This window comes from Lissotriton helveticus, chromosome 2_1 (assembly GCF_964261635.1).
Source record: "Lissotriton helveticus chromosome 2_1, aLisHel1.1, whole genome shotgun sequence".
NCBI classification, from domain to species: domain Eukaryota; kingdom Metazoa; phylum Chordata; class Amphibia; order Caudata; family Salamandridae; genus Lissotriton; species Lissotriton helveticus.
In genome coordinates, this window is record NC_136059.1 from 2,031,562,922 (window position 1) to 2,031,583,435 (window position 20,514).

At 41.3% G+C, this 20,514-nt stretch overlaps 1 protein-coding gene across 1 annotated transcript in view; it reads left to right on the forward strand.

The window, feature by feature from the left end:
* The window catches only part of RAPGEF2 (Rap guanine nucleotide exchange factor 2), a 197,514-nt gene that overhangs the window by 112,970 nt on the left and 64,030 nt on the right, over positions 1–20,514 (forward strand). The window contains exons 18-19 of the mRNA XM_078677004.1: positions 659–811; positions 13,833–14,058. Of these exons, the coding sequence (XP_078533130.1) occupies positions 659–811; positions 13,833–14,058 (379 nt within the window). The remainder of the gene's footprint in view (positions 1–658; positions 812–13,832; positions 14,059–20,514) is intronic.

A 20,514-nucleotide genomic window follows, 5' to 3' on the forward strand; every position in this document is an offset into this window, starting at 1 on the left:
TAGTTGTCCTCAAATCTCATTTTATAGTGACTTTATAAAATCTTTAGGAAGATATAGTCCTTATATTACATTTTGTCCATTTGTATTTGTAGTAAAATGTAATGCTTAGTGCTAATTTTTTTCACCACACAAAAACCTCGCTCTGAAATGTCAGCCATGCAAGTTCAGATTTTGAAATTGGCTGTGTTTGTCAAAGTAGGACTAATGTATTTGAGGTAACTAAAGGAATTCCTGAGTTGGGCATAATTCGAGACAGGTAGGTATCCTGGCAAATTGTCAGGCAGAGGTATGAAGTACAGTGTATACAGACACTAATACTTTGTTATGCAGGTGCATGAATCCAGTACTTGTTTGCTACATGCCTTTGCTGAGATTACGATACTTGCACTGCTGTTGTCCCCAGTTTGCTAATTTCACTATGCTCCACGTTTGGTAAGACGAAACGTTTCTGGAAATGCAACAGCTTCATTAGAAATGGCTATCCTGTGCCTTTTAATTGATTAAAAGGTTGTTAAAAAAATTATCTATTTTGTATACGATTGACCTCTGTAATTGGATTTGTTTTCTTACAAGTGGTCTGTTCATTTCGCTGAACTTTGCTTGCAATCTTTGTTGCTTTGTAATGATTTGTACTAATGATTACTTTTGTAACTACTAGGTATCAACTCCCCACAATCTTTAAAGAAAATTCTTTCACTGTCTGAAGAAGGAAGCTTAGAGCGACACAAGAAGCAGTCTGAAGATACAATATCGAATGCATCTTCACATCTATCTTCACCTCCTACTTCACCACAGAGTTCACCAAGGAAAGGTAGAAACAGAACTCTGGTATTTAAGTACTGTAGGCCCCTCACTCCTACATGTATATTATTACAAAATACATTCCCCAGCTAATCCAAATAGAAACTTCCTTGAGGGGACCTGAAAACCCTGTTCATAATATTGTAAAGAAGATGCTTGCTACATTCATCTTTTTCTAATTTTCTTCATTCACATCTTATTATGTTATTGATATTTCTGTAGTGCTCGTCAGCGACCATTGCAGTCCTTCAGAACAGGGGATCAGTGGAATGTTGGTTTGCTCTGAGTTATATAACATGTGTTTCCACTGGGCTCTGAGGTACACCAAGAGTTCTGATGAAGTGAGTGTTATGGTGAGATGGATGTGGAGAGTTAGATTGTGCCTTTTATATGTGTTGCATTTATGTGTGTGTAGTGTACATGTTTCGAAGGCTTGTTGGTTCATCCTGCTTGTTGTAAATGACTGCTTGTGTAGTATACTACTACTTATAAGACTTGATTATAGTGTTGGATATGTGAGGTAGCGTCATGCATGTTATGGGGCTTTCAAGCAGTCGTGCCATGTGTAGGTGCATTCAAGTGTGATAGGCCTCAAAAGAAGAGAAATGTATGTGTCCTTGTAGTGTAGCTCCTATTTTCCCAATAGGCTCTGCGCATTGGAATAGTACCTACAGCAGTAAAGGCCTAGGCCAGACGTTAACTAGGTCTACTACTGTCGAAACTAGACTTAATTTTTGGGTTTGCCAGCTAAGCTCAGAGTTCGCTAGAAACTTTCTCGAATTTTCAAGGAAGGATGAACTCCCCTGATTAGACAAGAAGGGATTTAGTTTCTGACAACCATAGAACATGACAACTTTGCTCTCCCCTAATCAAGAGTCAATCTCGAGAGTCGTGTGAGCACAAGGCAATTATTTTACTCAGTCAGTACGTGCATTCTTAGTCTCATCAGAATGTAGAGAAAAGGAAGAGACGGGCGTGTTCAATAAAAGATGTTATTTATTGATCAGTCTCTTTTCTCGTACAAGAGAAATGGATCGATATTATTGCAATACTTATAGTTAAGTAAAGTGCATACATTAGAAGCAATAGTATAAAATAATACTGTAAAAACATTGATATGGTTTCTGAGCCATATGATGTTTAAAATGATTAAAATATATTTACATACACATATACATTTGACTAAACGTACTCAACTGGTGTTTCTAAATACGCCTACCCCGTGTACCTGACCTAAGTCTAATGCGTGGGCGGGAATAGAAAGTTACAGTTTAGTTTAAGTTTGTTTTTGCCAAGTGAATAACTAAAGAATTCTCTAGGAGGGGTTATTCAGTTCTGTACCTGGAATTTAGGATGAATGAGGAATGGTATCTCTTTCTCTGCTCTCGATATCCCAGGCTGCCTGCGAGGGCTGCCCAGAAGCGCCGGTGCTGGGTCTCTCGGCTTGAGATAGCAGCGCGTCTCTCAGCGCGTCAGGAAGGCGGGGCTGCTGCCTGCGGGGTCTGCTTCTGCTCTCGGCTTCGGCAAGTATGGCTGCTCCGTCTTGTCACCACGCGTGTGTTTGCATAGGGCAAGGTCGGCAATATTTATACCTTAAAGGTGCCGAGATTGACGTAAGGATGGACATAGGTACGTCAATAAAGATGTCATACGACTTGCTCGTTAGCACATTCTTTACTAAAGTTCTCTGTGAAATCAAAACAATGGCCGCACGGATTATCCAGGTTGTCATAGGTTTGATTTGTTATGAGAACGTCGTATGCCTTATCAGGGGCTGGAGGAATATCGCTTGTCTAATTAGATCTCAAGCGTTATGACCTAATCAGATAACACGTTCCTGTGCCGTAGTGTGACTGCGTCAGATAACGGTATCTGCATCATGGGGGATTTCTTGCCTCATGGGCTGACTGTTAGTTAACTAGCTAGTAAGTTTAACCAGAATAGGGTCAGGAATAGGGGGATCGAATCAGAACCTATAGAAATACACGACACCCACTCCACGCTAACTATGGTCATATCTACTAATCTATGCATAGTATAACATAGTACAACATACTATAGAGTATAGTGTATACCTTACCACCCCAAAATACATAAATGCATTTCGAAATTTTCAAATATACTGAAAAATTGCAGTCATATATATTGTATGCACTTAAGCTATGAATTAGATGCAAAAGTGAACACGCATTGTTATGCATTATTGATTGTTGGTATATGAGAAATACACATGAAATGGCTCTTAATATGGCTATACAGAAAAAAAGTCGAAACCATTTCATCACATAAAATCTATTGCGAACATACCAGCGGGCAGCTAAAGTCTATAAAGTCTATAAAGTATCTAAAATAGAAATCTTAGTTCTCTAGGAATAGTCTCTTACTTTAAGCAGAAAATCAGTGTCCCGGGAAAAAATATATAGAAAAATATTTTAGGGGCTTGCTGAAAAAAGTTGCTGTCCGTGAACTGGATTGTGATTGTTCATGTGACTTTATTTTTAAAGTTGAAGGCCGAATTCAGGGAACGCCGTGTGCGAGTTTACTCAAAAGTCTCTATTTCTGTTCCGGAGAGAACATCATATCATTCAGGCTTTCGAAAAAACTGTCAACAGCTTCATGGGAAAGTTCCACTAAGTCGGAAATAGGGGTAACCATGCATTCATGCGCATGATTGTCTCCATTGACATTCTGATTTGCATTGCTGACAGAAGGTCGTACCTGTTCGATGCTGCTTTCATCTTGAACTTCACTACTCTTCAATCGCAGTGGTGAAGATTCCAGGAATGCCGTCATCAGAATTGGCAGCCTTTGAGGGCAGCACAGTGCGTGAACCTTGGTAGGAACCAACAGTGTATCTGCATCCACCGGCGCATCCGATTGTAGCGTCAGACAGGTGTCTAACACGCATTCTTCTCCGCATAGCAGACACCTTAGTACAGGTAAAACACACCTTTGCCACATTGGTCGAAATGATAGAAACCAAGTCATGTTTAGGTCTCTAAGCCGGGATAGTCCCAGGATTTTTGATATCCGGTCCCGGTATCCAATGGCTAGGATCGTATCTTCCATTGTCGCGAGAGTTTGATCTGTGACATGGGTTGCCATAACGAAAAATAAGGACTAGGAATAGGATTCCCGCAATTAGTCCTAGGATCAGGGGAAGTCCGCCAAAAATCGAATGGACGAAGTCTGGAAAAATACCCAGTATGGCTTTGAATGGTGTTAATGCCATCGAAAATACTGTCTTAAATACCTTTGAGACCCCTGTGGTATCAGAAATATTTAAGATTTCGCTCAGGATTTCCGCGAAATGTACGGGGGAATTAGTTGATAATAATGTATGTATCTCTGCAGTCGTCCTTGCGACTTGTAGATCATACGTTTCTTTAGATGACGTGAGCCTTGTAGGCGTCTGAAGAAGCACTGTTTTCATTCTGCTTAAAGTGTCTATTCGAATAGAAGTAATTTTCAAACTGGGCCATGCCCTCGCCTCCCTGTCTGGAAAGGAGCTGGGGAACAAAGAACGTCCACAGCACTTGACCTTCGCCGTCGTAGTGACGAGATAAGGAGTCCCGGGCATAAGACTACAGCATCTGCGGTCTACAATAAGAATGTAACTCCCATTATAGAGTCTTTGAAAGAATGGTTCTATTTCAGTTGCAGGTGCGCCTTGCTGGTGACATGAAAGGTTGTATGAATTCCCTTCACAGGCTCCGTGCAAACTAATACCGTTACACAGAAGCGTGCTGCTTAGTGACATAGCACAATTGATGCCACTAAGAAACACTTTCTGTCCTTTGTTACTGACACATGCATGTGAATAGGGCAGGTTCCATGTTGTTTTAAGGTACCCCTTTCCCAATTTCTTGTACATGCCAGCCTGTATATATTTTTGGCAGTATTGAAACCTGAAGGTTGAGATTGGAATATTTATGATTCCGTGGATTATCCATTCACTGACAGGTCGTTCTGACATTGTCAACGGTAATCTTTCTAGTTTTTCAATGCTCAAGATTGTATAATCAGCACCCTTCTGCGCCATACCGATTTGTCTATCAGTAAGGTTAAAGATTTGAAATAGTGACGTTGTGTTGATTAAACGCCAAGGCACATAGCCTGAACGCAGATTTTGTAACGTCCAGCCAAGCTGTACAATAGAACGCAATTGTGACTGACCATGTTGTAATAACAGTAAGTCTTGCGATAATATATCGATTGCTGAAGACACAATGCTGTCCAATGAAAAAATTCTGGAGGACAGAGTCATTAACCCATTGTCCACTACAGAAAGTGATTTTTCCAAATTAATACGGTCAATTTCCCGTATTCTTTCTGCTGTCTCAATTTGAGTAACCTTCCAGGCCTCATTGTATGCTGCATATACAGAGGCTGCTATGAAACGCTTTTGACGCTGTTTGCGTGGTCCCTTTATGAAATCACGCAAGTCAGCACCATCAGTAAGTAAAGTTAGGTGTTGCTTAATTTCAGGCAGTGTGGAAGTTTGTAGCCATTGAAGGCATAATTTGCCCACACTGTAGGTTGTTATTATCCCTGGGTGATGTCTTTGGGGATATCTAGGGTCTGGCCTGTTCATTTTGAAACCCTGTGTTTTATTCAGGAATCTATCTTGACAGTTATTTGTATCTGTGGGCCAGATCAACCATTGTTTCCAATCAGGATGTGTTCTGTTTTGGTTAAGTATATGGTTTATGTCTATTTCTTCATCTGTTTCAGAGTTATTGCTAAACATTGTTGGCTTTGGAATAGACAGGTTATTTAAATCTTTGATTTTGGCTAAGCCAAGACAGGTGGTTTGTTGAACGGTGTCATTTAAAAATATCATTTGTTCTGGGATCATGCAGGCTCTAAACAAAGCTTCTATACCCTGTACTTGCCATTCTTTTGTACCCCAAACACTTTTCAAATCAACATGTTTGTCCCAATAATCAAATCCAAAAGTATTCATTTTTTCAAAGAAAGAATCTGAATATATCAATTTTGTGTTGGTTATCATGATTTTCATCCCTGTCTTGTTTGACAATTTGTAATAAAATGTTTCAGCATTAGTTATGTTAAAACCTGAAAAATATGAATATTTGCCATACACGGTTCTAGAGCTCCCTTTTGGAGGTGTAGCACAATGTTCCCATTGATTAAAATTTAAAACATTTCTAGGTTGTGCAGATTTATGCAAGAAATGGTTACCATAATGGTTATAGCAGTACATGCTGTCATAATTTGTAGAACCCTGCAAATAATCATGTTTTGTAAATTTAGCAGACATTACTAAGTCAGACATCATATTGTTTATACTTTCAAAGTCCCAATCATCAGCAAATGAGTTTGGTTTTGCAAAGTCACTCAAGGAGATCTTGATTTGGTGTGGATATTTCAGGATCTCGACCGGACCATAAATTTCATAGTCAGTGTTGTCCCAGGCTACCCCACCAGATATTGGAATTGCTGTGAAGTTGGCTGAAGAAAGTTCTGAAGAAAGTTCTCTTTTCTCGACGTGTGAAGATGTGTGTGGTTTGAGGACCAAGTTGATGTTCTGACTTGCTGTGTCCATTTTAGCATATTTTCCCTCAATGAAGCGTCCCAAGGTAAATACCATGATGAGCCAAAGTATGAGGATAAATGCACCAAAACCCACCCAAAATTCAATCCATGGAGAAACCAGATATGTTTCTTTCAGTTGTTTCAAAAGTTCCTTCGCTTTGTCTTTAAAGGATTTTGATGATGGCTGTGTCTTTTGTTCGCTGAAGCCTTCAGAGGAATCATCGAAGTTGATGAAGTAACCGGATGCAGTTCTGTCAATTGTTCCAATTGGTTCAGGATTTTTGTTTCTTGCATTTTCACTTGGTACTTCTGTATAGATTGGTGTGTCTCTGCTAAATGTCTTTATTTGGGTTTTCAGAGGTCTAAGTTCTATTGCATTGTTGCATAGTCCTTGTTGTTCTTCTGTAGGCGTTTCGAATGTGATGAGCCTCTTTGATAGGACCTCTGTACTGGTAGCAAACCTTGGTGTTCTGCTACTTATTGGGAGTCCACTTGGCCTACTGTTGGTTATCGGCCACATGTTGTGGTTTTACCAGGTCGATGGATACAACTCGGTTCTCCTTTTTTCCAGCAAGTGGCGGTAGTACAACTGATCTTGTCCCGTTGACAGACAATACAGGAACTGCTTTTCTGTAAGAAGGCCCAAATTCCTTCTTTACCGCGATCTTCTCCCTGACTAGATCCCCGACTTTTGGAATCCAGACAGGTCTTGCTGGGACAGGTGGTGATTCTTCAGTGGTCGTTGGCTGTTCTTTCAACTGTATGTTGCTCAGGTCTTTTCTTGTTTTGTTTAAGTCCTGCAAAATAGCCAAACGGTCTTTGACATCAAAGCTTTTTTCTGTTACCACTGAAGTCTGACTATCAAGGTCAGAGATCAACATCCTAGTTCCGAATAATAATTCGTACGGACTGAATCCCTTCAGAGAATTTCTTGGCAAGTTATTTAGACTACGTTGGACACTTATTAGATGTTTGACCCACCCAGCTCCCGAACCTAATACCTTTGCCGTTATAGATTGCTTTATGTCACGGTTTTTTCTTTCAACAATTCCGTTCCCCTCAGGGTGAAATGGACAAGAGTACCGCAATTGCACGCCCATGCTGACCATGGCCTCCTTATAAGCCCGAGAGCTAAAAGCAGGACCATTGTCCGAATGCAGAATGCCAATTGCGTATGTGCCGATAAAGACCCGCAAATCTTTTATAACAGTTCTGGCGTCAGCCGTTCGCTGGGGCCACATCCATATGAATCTCGTGCATGAGTCCACTGCGACCAAGATATATTTATAGTTACCGTCCCTTTGTAAGGGACCACAGTGGTCTAGATAAACACAGGCTAATGGTTTATCCGAGATTAGAAGGGGCGTCTGTGCTGGACGTCTCACAGTTGATACTTTCATTTTTTGACATATTTCACATGCTAGAACATAGTTCCTTGTTTGTCTTCTCATTTGCGGCCACCAGTATCTCTGTTTTAATAATGATACTGTGGCTGAGACGCCAGCATGGGTAGAAGCAAGCCCTTCGTGTGCCGCTATTATTAGTCCTAATCTGTGTTCCATGTTTGGAATTGCCCTATCCCCCACTCCAGGGATTTGAGCAAAAGGAACATTGTTTTCATCTGTTATGTATGAGTACTTTAATGGAAAGCCTTTAGGGAGTGGTTCTATCGAATCCTTTTCAGAAGCGCTGACAGCTTGTAATATTTCGCTGTCTATTTTTGTTTTTGACCGGGTGATGGCAGCTACGGAAGCCGTTTGCACAGCTGCCTTCGCGGCCTCATCAGCCAATGAATTCCCTGCAACGTGAACGCCATCACGTTGATGACTCAGTGTATGTATCACGTGAGTCTTTGGTAGTTCTTTTTGTAAAAGAGCTACTTGTTCCCATAGCATTTTATGCTTGATTGTGCCTCCTTTCGCATCCCTGAAACCATTTTGAAGCCAGATCTGCAAGTATTCATTATAAGATTGAACGCAATAATACGAATCGCACACTATGAGTGTGGGGAATTCTCGATCGGTATTTTCAAGCGCCATCTTGAATGCTAGTAATTCAGCTCGCTGAGCTGTGCAATCTCCTAGAGATTGGGTCTTAGTTAGGGTTGGTTTAAATTTCCCTTCGTGCCAACGACCTTTAACAATCGCGCACGCAGCACTGTAAGCTTGTTTACCCCCTACTGCGGGTTGTGCTGATCCGTCTGTATATATTATACAGCCGTATTGGTCTAGAGGCAGAATTTCGGTTGGCAGAGGACATTCGAATTCATATTGTAGAAATTCTTGTGTTTTTAAGTAAGGATCAAATTCGTACACCACGTCTGTTGCAGCAAGAGAGTTAGCCCATTGTATCCATCTCGGATGGAGTGCTTTCGCATTAGGAATGCTTGCCTTTGTTACCGCCTCTAAGGCTGGTATTGGTGTCACGATTATTATTCGTTTACCTTGTGCCAGGGCTCGTTCTTTTGCTATAGCTGTCTGTGTTGCTGTAAGAATTTTTTCCGTTGGGCTAAATTTCATTTCAGCCTTAGTGTACAAGTGCGATTTAAATGCAATTGGTACCTTATCTCCCTCATTAGAGGTTAGGTATGTGAATCCGCATCTCCCTGGGATGACTCGGATCACAAGGTTGCGTGTATTATCACGGGTTTCTAATTTTGTTTTAATTAGCATGTCTGTTTGTAAGGATCTCAAAATTTCTGTGTGTGCTTGAGTCCAACTGGATCTTTTAAAGTCTGGTTTAATTAGATCGTAAAGGGGTTTGACCCTTTCTGCGTAATTTGCAATGTAAGTTCTTCCGAAATTTAGGAAGCCTAGAATTGACTGTAGGTTTTTTAGTGTTTTAGGAGCTTGGATTACGGCACATTTCTCTAGGAAATTGTCTGCCAGGCTTTTGCCTTCACTTGATAACTCATATCCTAAGAATAGGACTGTCAGATGGGCAATTCTGGACTTTTTAAAGTTGAATTTGTAACCCTCTGCTGCGAACCCAAGTATTATGGTGTTCACTCTTTTCAAGTGAGTTTCCAAGTCATCATCTGTTAAGTAAATGTCATCGACATAAGATAATGCTTCATCATCATATAGTTGTAGTAATTCTGTTACTCTCGCTGAGAATACCCCCGGGCTGTTCTTGTACCCCTGGGCTAACCGACAGAATTGTTTTTGAGTGCCATTTACTGAAAATGCAGTTAAATATCTGCTCTCTGGTGCTATGTTTTGACAAAAGAATCCATTGGAGATGTCCAAGGTTGTTTTGTATTTTTTGCGCACTATGTTATTCATTAGTGCAGCACTGTGTGAGTTTTGCACTGCAAAAGTTTTGCAACATGTGTTAAGGTGTCGGTAATCCAAAACTAGACGGTACGAATTGTCTGGTTTGGAGACCGGAAACAAAGGATTGTTCATTTGTGAGGTGCAAGTTTCAATCACCCCCTGGTATTCTAGCTGATCTAGTATTTCATTTACTTGTTTTTTAGCTTCTTGCTTAATTGGGTACTGCCTTTGTGCAGTAGGTTGTGATTTTAACTGGACTTTGTGAGGAGGAGAATCCTCATCCCATCCTACATGATTTTTATATAAAGCAGGTGCTAAGGCCACTGCCCACTTTCTAGCAAGTGTGTATTTTTTGTGAATCGGTATTTGATTCGAGAAGGCAGGCATAATTACTTCTTCGCCATGAGGGCACTCCCTGACAAACTCCGGTGGCCAGTCTTTTTCAGCTAGAAGGATGTCATAGCCCTTGGATAGGTTATCCCAAAATAGTCCCCTTATTTTCCTAGTCTTATCTCCCTCTATACGTAATGTTATCTCGTATATTTTGTGGGGCTTGCTAACTCTGGTATCTGCAGTTTCCACTTGAAGGTATTCATTCGTGTCCACTGTCTCCAGATGATTCATAAGGACTTTGCGAGCTATGCTCACCTCTGCTGCGCTGTCTAGCATTGTCTGAGCCCATTCTCCGTTTTTCAGTTGTGTCCTCAGTATTCTCGGCATTGTTAACTACCTTGATACTGGCTACCTTCTTTTTTGGAAATTGTGATTTCTTTTTCAGTTGAGCAGGTTCCTTGTCTTTGGACTTGGCGTGCTCTTCTGATCGTCCTCTTCTTTCCGATTTCTGCGAGGAATTCTGAAAAGATTGAGACGGACGTGTATCAATGTCTTGATATCTATCAGGTTTTTTAATATTATCCCTATTTCTAAGGTTATATCTATTCCCAGAGGGTTCACTCTGAGGTGACCTTTGTCTCGGGTTTGGAGATTTCTCTCTTCGCCTAGGAGACCTTCCTCTGGACTGGAATTTCTTTTCTTTAGGATTGGATTGTTTATTTCCATCCCAGTTCTTTTTTGGTGAATTATTATTAAAAAATATTTTTTCTGGACTTGTAGTCAGTTGCGGTTTTACTGGTATTCCACCTAGACTATCTCTGCCTAGTTCTTCATAGGATTTTTCTATGATTCTGGCAATTTCAGCTGGTTGGTCTGCTATATCTGTCTCTTTTAACCTCTGGCGGATCGCCACGTTTGCTGCTTCACCCTTTATGTTGGCTAGTAATATAGCCGAGACCTGCTTGAAGTCTTTCAGTAATTTCATACCAAGAGTTAAAGCAGGTTCTGGACCGTATTCATCTTGAATTTGTTTTAGCACATCTGGTATTACCGAAATGGATGGAACACCGTGCGTTTTTGTGTAGATTGAAGCAAAGACCGTACCCCAAGTGTCACAGTCCTCAATGTGTGGTGCGATTCCCATTGGGAGACATATAGTCAGAATCCTGTGCTTTTCTAATGGGGTGGTGTCAGGAAACACCGCCTCTATTTGGGTGATTTTCTGTGCCAACCAGAATGGTATCTGTTCCCGTTTAGCTGGAACTTTACCTAGGCAGGATTGGATGTTCTGTGGTGTGATTTTATTTGTGTTCCCCTGGTGAGGGGTCAGCTGTGGAATTTTAATCGCTGGCTGAATTGTTGAAGTCCGCATTACATACTGAACTAATTGTCTGTGAATTTTTAGTAGTTGTTTTAGCTGTATTAATAGCTCTGGTGCAGTCATCTCGTCGATGTCTGGATGTGGTGTGTATCCGGCTAAGACCGGCCACGTTGCTCCTGGTCTTCCTAAAGGACCGAGCCTTGTAATGTGATTATTATGTTTTAGGGCGCCATCAAATAAGAGCAAATGCTCTTGGAATTTGAGTGGTACTTCCACCTCCTCGAAAGGAGTGTACGTTTCAGGAGGTTCCTCTACTTTGTAATAGTGGAAGTACTTTGTTACAGCATTTGCTGCTGGAAAATGTATCCATGTATAGTATACCTCTGTCTGCCGATATTCGTGTGCCTCAATTACGAATATGACTGTGCCACCTCTAGGTGTCAGTCCATTTTCTATAAGTTTTAAGGTTATAGATCTCCTTTTGGCGACCTGGATGAGTATTATATCCGGGTCTGCTGTTTGCATGGTAGCATCAGCATCTGCTATTTCAGTAGCTAATCTAATTGCCTCTCTTTCTCCATCACTGTCTCCCATTTTACTGACAGGATGGTATTATTTTTATTTGCAGATCAGGTTTCTTTATGGAAACAGAGATTAGGTGCACAATATTTTGGAACTGTTTTATCCTTCAACGTTGACTAGACCAAGAACCGTACATAGGAGTTCCCTCCTGCGAGGTTTTGGAGGATATAATAACCTTTCACCCACTCCAGACGTCTTTGGAGTATTTGGGAAAAGGGGTCTGAGTGAGAAAGCACGACTGAGTTACTCTAAATGTCTTACGTTAGTTTTATCGCCCTTTCCAAACACGTTGGGCGCCATGTAGTGTAGCTCCTATTTTCCCAATAGGCTCTGCGCATTGGAATAGTACCTACAGCAGTAAAGGCCTAGGCCAGACGTTAACTAGGTCTACTACTGTCGAAACTAGACTTAATTTTTGGGTTTGCCAGCTAAGCTCAGAGTTCGCTAGAAACTTTCTCGAATGTTCAAGGAAGGATGAACTCCCCTGATTAGACAAGAAGGGATTTAGTTTCTGACAACCATAGAACATGACAACTTTGCTCTCCCCTAATCAAGAGTCAATCTCGAGAGTCGTGTGAGCACAAGGCAATTATTTTACTCAGTCAGTACGTGCATTCTTAGTCTCATCAGAATGTAGAGAAAAGGAAGAGACGGGCGTGTTCAATAAAAGATGTTATTTATTGATCAGTCTCTTTTCTCGTACAAGAGAAATGGATCGATATTATTGCAATACTTATAGTTAAGTAAAGTGCATACATTAGAAGCAATAGTATAAAATAATACTGTAAAAACATTGATATGGTTTCTGAGCCATATGATGTTTAAAATGATTAAAATATATTTACATACACATATACATTTGACTAAACGTACTCAACTGGTGTTTCTAAATACGCCTACCCCGTGTACCTGACCTAAGTCTAATGCGTGGGCGGGAATAGAAAGTTACAGTTTAGTTTAAGTTTGTTTTTGCCAAGTGAATAACTAAAGAATTCTCTAGGAGGGGTTATTCAGTTCTGTACCTGGAATTTAGGATGAATGAGGAATGGTATCTCTTTCTCTGCTCTCGATATCCCAGGCTGCCTGCGAGGGCTGCCCAGAAGCGCCGGTGCTGGGTCTCTCGGCTTGAGATAGCAGCGCGTCTCTCAGCGCGTCAGGAAGGCGGGGCTGCTGCCTGCGGGGTCTGCTTCTGCTCTCGGCTTCGGCAAGTATGGCTGCTCCGTCTTGTCACCACGCGTGTGTTTGCATAGGGCAAGGTCGGCAATATTTATACCTTAAAGGTGCCGAGATTGACGTAAGGATGGACATAGGTACGTCAATAAAGATGTCATACGACTTGCTCGTTAGCACATTCTTTACTAAAGTTCTCTGTGAAATCAAAACAATGGCCGCACGGATTATCCAGGTTGTCATAGGTTTGATTTGTTATGAGAACGTCGTATGCCTTATCAGGGGCTGGAGGAATATCGCTTGTCTAATTAGATCTCAAGCGTTATGACCTAATCAGATAACACGTTCCTGTGCCGTAGTGTGACTGCGTCAGATAACGGTATCTGCATCATGGGGGATTTCTTGCCTCATGGGCTGACTGTTAGTTAACTAGCTAGTAAGTTTAACCAGAATAGGGTCAGGAATAGGGGGATCGAATCAGAACCTATAGAAATACACGACATCCTGTTGTGAGTAATTGGTCTATGTCCCTTGAGAGGGTTAATGTGTATGTTTGTGAGTTGAGCAGGTACTGGATGTCAGATGTGACATCACACAGGTAAAGGGATCTCAAACCATTCTTTTTACTGGCACTTGTGGTTTGGAGATTGCCATCCATAGAACGTGTTCAGAGAAGTGGTATATTTTTAATGCACCATGAAATATGTTTTGCTCTTTGCATTGCTTGTTGACATTTTACATTTCACTGAATATTTTTTTGTTTGGTTTATGTTTTTCTATTCAATGTCTAGGTTACTCTTTGCCTGCTAGTGGCACAGTGGACAACTTTTCAGACTCTGGTCATAGTGAAATTTCTTCACGATCCAGTATTGTCAGCAACTCTTCGTTCGACTCTGTACCAGCATGTCTGCATGAAGAGAGGAGGCAGCGGCATTCGGTTAGCATTGTGGAGACCAACCTTGGTGTGGGGAGGATGGACAGAAGAGCCATCATTGACCCTGACCAGTATAGTTTAGGGTAAGTGCCTGCACCAGTTCAATACTTGAAATTTCTAAGATCATGCCACAGCCTTCACAATGGTAAGCTCGGTGCTTCTCTAGCTAGCCCAGTGTCAGTGACCACGAATGTTTAACTATATCTATCTTTGGTATAACTTTGTACACTTTTTTAAGCAGTTGATGCCACAAGGAGATTTCTTTGACTGAACACACTTCTGTTCACTTTGTATGTCACCTGGTTCTGGCTTATCTCCACAGTTGTGTTTTTAACACTTTCATCGTGTTGCATATCTTCAGTGACATACATTTGAGATGCTTGACCTTGTTTCCTTGCTGAGTACACGGTCATTAAATAGTATGTTATTGGCACTCTGTGCTCTTCCTTTAACATGTTTTATGTACAGCATTTCAAAGCAACAATCTGTGGGCAGTAAGTGTTATATAAATGCTAAATTATCCTTCTGGTTTTTGAAGGACTTCTAGAGAAGTTTGTTTGCCTCTAGTGATATACTAATAATGCAAAGGAAATCTGTTATCCTTACCATGATCTAATTCAAGCTCTACAGTATTTTCTGAGATGTAACTTAGTGATTTTTTAAAGTTTTTTATTGTAGTATTAATATACTTCTGTGTATCCCCATTGTGTGTCACAAAAGTGCATTATCAAATGTGTAGCGCTCTACACCGCGGGGAGTGTTTGGTAGGGTGGTATATTTGTGTAAGGTGTTTGATGAGGTGCGTGAGTGACTATAGGTGTACTCTTATCTTCCCTTGGGTCATACTGTCTAGCCATGTGATAGAGCAAGTGTGAGAGATAGGTGTGAATATTATATTTGTAATTAGCTGGTGTTTATAAATTACTCCGCATGTTCTTTGCCATGTTTCATGGTTTCTGTTACGCTTTCACCTTTTATCTCATGTTGACTACAGCAATTGGGCCAACAACTCTCTAAAGTTGTGTAAGTGTTGGAGAAGGATAGGTAGAGAAAGGAGGAATGGGGTATGAGTCAGAGACCTTCCTGTATGTCTGAGTTACAGGTATTGGTTGTCCAGTTTGGTAGTGGTTTGGGGACTAAAACATATATAGGCAGCTACATAGCAAGTGAGTATTGTGTGCCTGTACACCTAAACAGTTAGGTACTTGGTGACCCACACATGAGGTCCTTAACTTCTGCATATAACATGAGCCTCTATTTGAGGATACCTGGCTGATAAAAAGTCCTGATTTTTGTTTCTGTGTAGTTCTAAGTTTACTAGCGCTAAGGCCAGGTTGGATTCACCATGGTCCTTCTAGTGCATGATGTTAACGTTGTACTATTGACTATTTGTTAGTCTAGGTCTTTAGGGATCTTTAGCCCTGACGAATGCCCCCTACCGATATAGGCCACTAAGTTCAGGGCAGAACCAAGTTGACGATGAGACAATGGTCTGAGCCATTGTGCTCTTATTCCATCACATGGTTGGTTTTAGATGCACCAGAGGTCACCACTAATAAAGGTGAAAACCCAGTTAACTCTAGATACTTTTAACTTTATCTGGATCCCCCTGTTTTGTCCAGGAAACCATCTTAATTAAGAACTCCCTTCATCAGGTTTATTAGGAGGGAGAGTCTGCCCTGGTGGTATTGTCCTACGAGGGTAGGGAAAGGTTGCCTATATTTTAGCATTTCACATTATGTGATTGAGGCTTCCTCTTCCAATAAAATTGGTCTTTCTTCTCTTCTTGGGCTTGCCCCTATCCATGCCAGAATCTTGGTAATTTAGGGATAAGTGATTTATACCATAACACTGATAAAAATAGCATTGTATAAACACCCATACCGTTGTGTTTTGGGTACTTGGAGAAGGCCCATTAATTTATTTGCCAGCATGCACAAGGCAGTAATGTAGTCAAGTGAGTAAATGGATGCTAAATGGGCAAGAAAAGAAGTAGGCAGTAGTTATGCTACTGAATGAGCAGAAGCCGTGCACGATTACAAAGGCAGTAACACTGGCTACTGCTTTAGAAACACACCTCATGAATGAGGGCAGAAGTGAAGAGCAATCAAGACTGGCAACATGAACAGAAACTACACAATCCTTAAAGGCCCAGATTTCACCTACTAGGCCACTGGAGGCAAAGTTTGAACAGGAGTTCATATCTCGAGCCTCGTAGATGTTCCCAAAAGCACACAAAGGTGGACGAGCACCAGTCCGGGGAAGCTCTAGACAGGTCTTGGTTCAAATCCTAGCCTTTCTGTCACCCTGCATATGCAAGTGTGAGTTGAAGCACTTTAATTTGACAGAGCATGACACGTCGACCATTACTGTTACCCTTTTGTCCTAACCCCTCCATGTGAGCGCAGATCTTATTCTTAGAACCCAAAGACATTGCTCTTTAAAGTTTACATGAGTAAAAATCCACCTATCCTTCTAGAATTTCCTCCCTACAATTACCACTTTCCTCATTAGTAGGGAATGACATTTCAGGTAAGAAAATATACAATGTGCAGAAAGGAGAGCTGCGATGTTAGCAATTGACAACATGACATAGATTTGGTAGGCCTCATTTTGTTCAACCTTACCCCATCTTCAATCTATGAGCCTTACAAAAAACAGCTTTTATATAGGTCTCCGCAAGTTAACATTCATTCTGATATTCTGTCTACTCCCTTGCTGCTCTTTCCCCTAATTAAATCTGCTCTCACCTCTAGCAGGAGGCATTTGATCGAAACAGTAATAGCCAAACAGGTGTCATTTCCGGATCTAGTTTTAATCCACACTGCACTTTCACTTCCGGTGATCCCTGCCACTTTAGACATTATTGTTTCTCTTATATGTTGTGTTTGTCTTCACCTACCCTATTGCTTCACCCCAGGCGTTGGCTGCGTGGGGGTGTTTGGGAGCAGCCCTATGATGAAGCATGTCACACTACTTTGTGAACGAGGGCAGTATTAAGACACACAGCAAATGCCACCACGAAATAGTGACACTTTTATCACTCCCTACTCCTTCAGGTGTATAAAAATGGGTAAAGTAGCACACTTCTCTGGGCTTTTAGTTTACACGTTTAAGAGACACCCGTAATTATATAGGCCACGCCCCTTTTATGCAAACCCACTGACCCCACACACTTTTTTCATCCCACTTAAAGGCCTGAATTAATTGCGGGGGGGTTATCGTGCATGGGAGTTAGGAGTGAGGCGGTTATACTGGACTGCTTCTTTTCAGACAGGCTAAGATGGATTTACATATGGGTGCACACACGAGCTAAAACAGCGACTGAAACGCTACCCAGACCAATTTCCAGTGGTTAAGATGTGTTTTCTCAAGCATTTTCGCCCATGTTTTTTCGTTATCCTTGCTGTTGGTCATCCCTCCAGTTCCATTACCCTTCCTTATCACTTATTTAAGACTGTACGTACTGCTCCATAACAATTTAATCCATGTATGTATTGTGGAGCATAGATGCAACACATCTGTCTTTAGATAATCATGTGGCTGCCTTGAGACACCTACTATATCCCAAGTAGTACTTTTCCTTAACATTTTAGGTCTCGACCTGCCAATGCGCTTGCGCATTGCAGCTCGAGACATATAGAGGTGCATCAGGAAAGCTTACCAAGAAGGCTTTGGCAGGTGGATTACGCACAGTGCATGTGCTCCGTGCACGCGCTTGCCATTTGCTCCCTGACGCTCGGCATCAGACTTCAAATTAATCCCTTCTCCTCCCCCGTCCCCCGCCACACCAGCCACGTCAACCAGCCACGTCACAAACAACCATTTGTCTGTGCCTCCCGTCACACTTCAAAGCTGCCGCTCCCCGCCCCCCGCATCACACTTCAAAGCAATGCGCTCCCGCCCGACCCAGCAATGCCAAGGTCTACTCGACATCCGACCACTGCTCAGCGTTCTGTTTACTTACTGAATGAGCTTAATGAAATGCTTGTGGCTGCTGCTTCATTTGCTGTACAGACCTCGGTGACCCTTTATTTCCGTGGTTTGTTGCTCTTACACATATATCACCTTGCTTCATGTCTCTTAGGTCACTTACACTTTATGCTAACAAGTACCCCCCCATCCCCCCCTCCCCCGCCACGCAATCCTCCTCCGCTCTTCGCTTCCCTTTCGTGCCCCCTCTACATTATGCAGCCCGTCGGGACCCTTGTCCCTCTATTATATGTTGCTGCTGGTAACATAAGCAGCCGTCTTAAAACTTTTAGCAGTGCCATACCAATATTATTACAACGGAGCATTACTCCACGGAGTAGCGTATTAAATATAGCCCTTATTATAATTTCGCCAACCGGTTGCTGCGCTCTTTGGCTCTTGCCTGCTCTCTCTGCTCCTAGCGCCCACTTGCGGGATACAGACCTCGGTTCCCCTTTATTTCCGTGGTTTGTTGCTCTTACACATATATCACCTTGCTTCATGTCTCTTAGGTCACTTACACTTTATGCTTTTTATACCATACACAATATTTTAGGACTCGGTGCTTCCTTCTTTCTCTCCGCAACCCCCCCAGCCCCCGCTTCTATTTATTATCCCCTTTCACCCGTTGCCCCCGACTCGATGCTTCCTTCTCTCCCCCCCGCTTCTATTTATTATCCCCTTTCACCTGTTGCCCCTCCCCCCCCTTGACCACAGCCTATCTATTGCTTACAGACTTGCCCATGGTACTCTAGCCTGGGCACCAAGAACTGTGGAGAATGGAAAGTTGGACTCGCATGTTTAGCACCCCCCTCAAAGTTTAAAGAGCTCCCTTGATTATTGGGATGACACCAACATCGTATTTCGGGCTATGGCTCCTCACACTGTCTCATTAAGCAACACCCCCCCACCCCCAGTGTGAGTGTTTGAGTACAACGCGGACACAGCATGATTTCAGTTCTGTGCCAGTGCTAATTACAGCGCGCCATAGGTATACACAGGCACTGCCCAGCGTGGCTATTAACAAACGCTGTATAGGTTTCAAACCGCTACCCAAAAAACAATACATTGATATACACAGCATTTTATTAAAAGCATCTTTGTATATAAAACGTATGCTGGCTGGGTGGATTTAGTTTCTTCATTCTAATATAGTGGTGGAAAGTGATTTTAGTTTGATTGTGCTTTTTAAAACCTTGTCAATTATTTTATTTTTTATTTTTCATGTACACTTCAAATGCAAACACATTCTACAATTATAATGGCAAAATTGTACCGTAACATACAAAGAAAAAAAAATGAACTATTTACTACAGTTTCCCTTACCAGTTAACTAATATAATCTGAATGAAAAGTGCTATTTTCCATACCTTACCATAGAGATGGGCTGTGTAAGTATTTACATTTTCTTTTCAGGAGGAACTTGACATCTTAAAAGTAACTTCCTCACACACTTGTGTTTTTAATTTTGCCGTTGATGCATCTTTTACTCTACTCTGGTGGCAGCCATGGCATTTTTTTTTAAAGCTTTTCTTCTTTGTAACTGTGTGCTACTGTTGTCTTTTAGAGATCACGTTTGCATTTATATGTGAGTTGACAGACCCTTGGGAGCTCATCTCATGCTATAAAATGAACAGACAACGAGCACGCATTAAATAGATTAACCCCTGAACACTCTGATTAATGCTACCTGACCAGCTGGTTATGTAGGAGTATTTATTGTCTGCGTAAAGATGGTTTGTTCCAAATTAAGAAGTAAAAAAAAGACCGAAAACAACATTGTGGCAATATGTGAAACTGCTATCTATCTATCTATCTATCTATCTATCTATCTATCTATCTATCTATCTATCTATCTATCTATCTCTATCTATCTATCTATCTATCTATCTATCTATCTGTCCATCACTCTATCTGTCCATCACTCTATCTATCTATCTATCTATCTATCTATCTATCTATCTATCACTCTATCTAACGCCCTCCCTCTAGCTATCTATCGCCCTCCCTCTATCTATCGCCCCCACTCTATCTATCGCCCCCACTCTATCTATCGCATCACCACAGCATCACTCAGGGGCACCACAACATCACTATGCGCTACCACAGCATTACTGAACGCCACAACATCACTCGTCGCACCACAACATCACTCAGCGCCACCACAGCATCAATCTGTGCAACCATTAAACAACAACTAGTTCAAATATGTTCTCTCAATGTTTCAAGCCTTATTACAAATGTCACAAGAATAGGTTAATATTTCACTTCTGTTCTTGGATTTTCGTCACACTTGAATTTTCATAATCTTCACAAAAGTTATTTACAAAAGTTCAAACTATTGCCATTATAAATTACAATAACTTTTATTTAAGTATTATTAAAAAAATTGAAAGCCATTGTTATTTGTAATATCAATATATCTAAGTCACGTAAATACAACACATATTGTATTACAAATGCTATAGGTGTCACATTTGCGAAAGTTAAAACTATTGGCATTGTAAATGACAAAGCTATTAATTTCGCTATTTTCAAAACCTACACATAAATAAAAAATGTGTCAT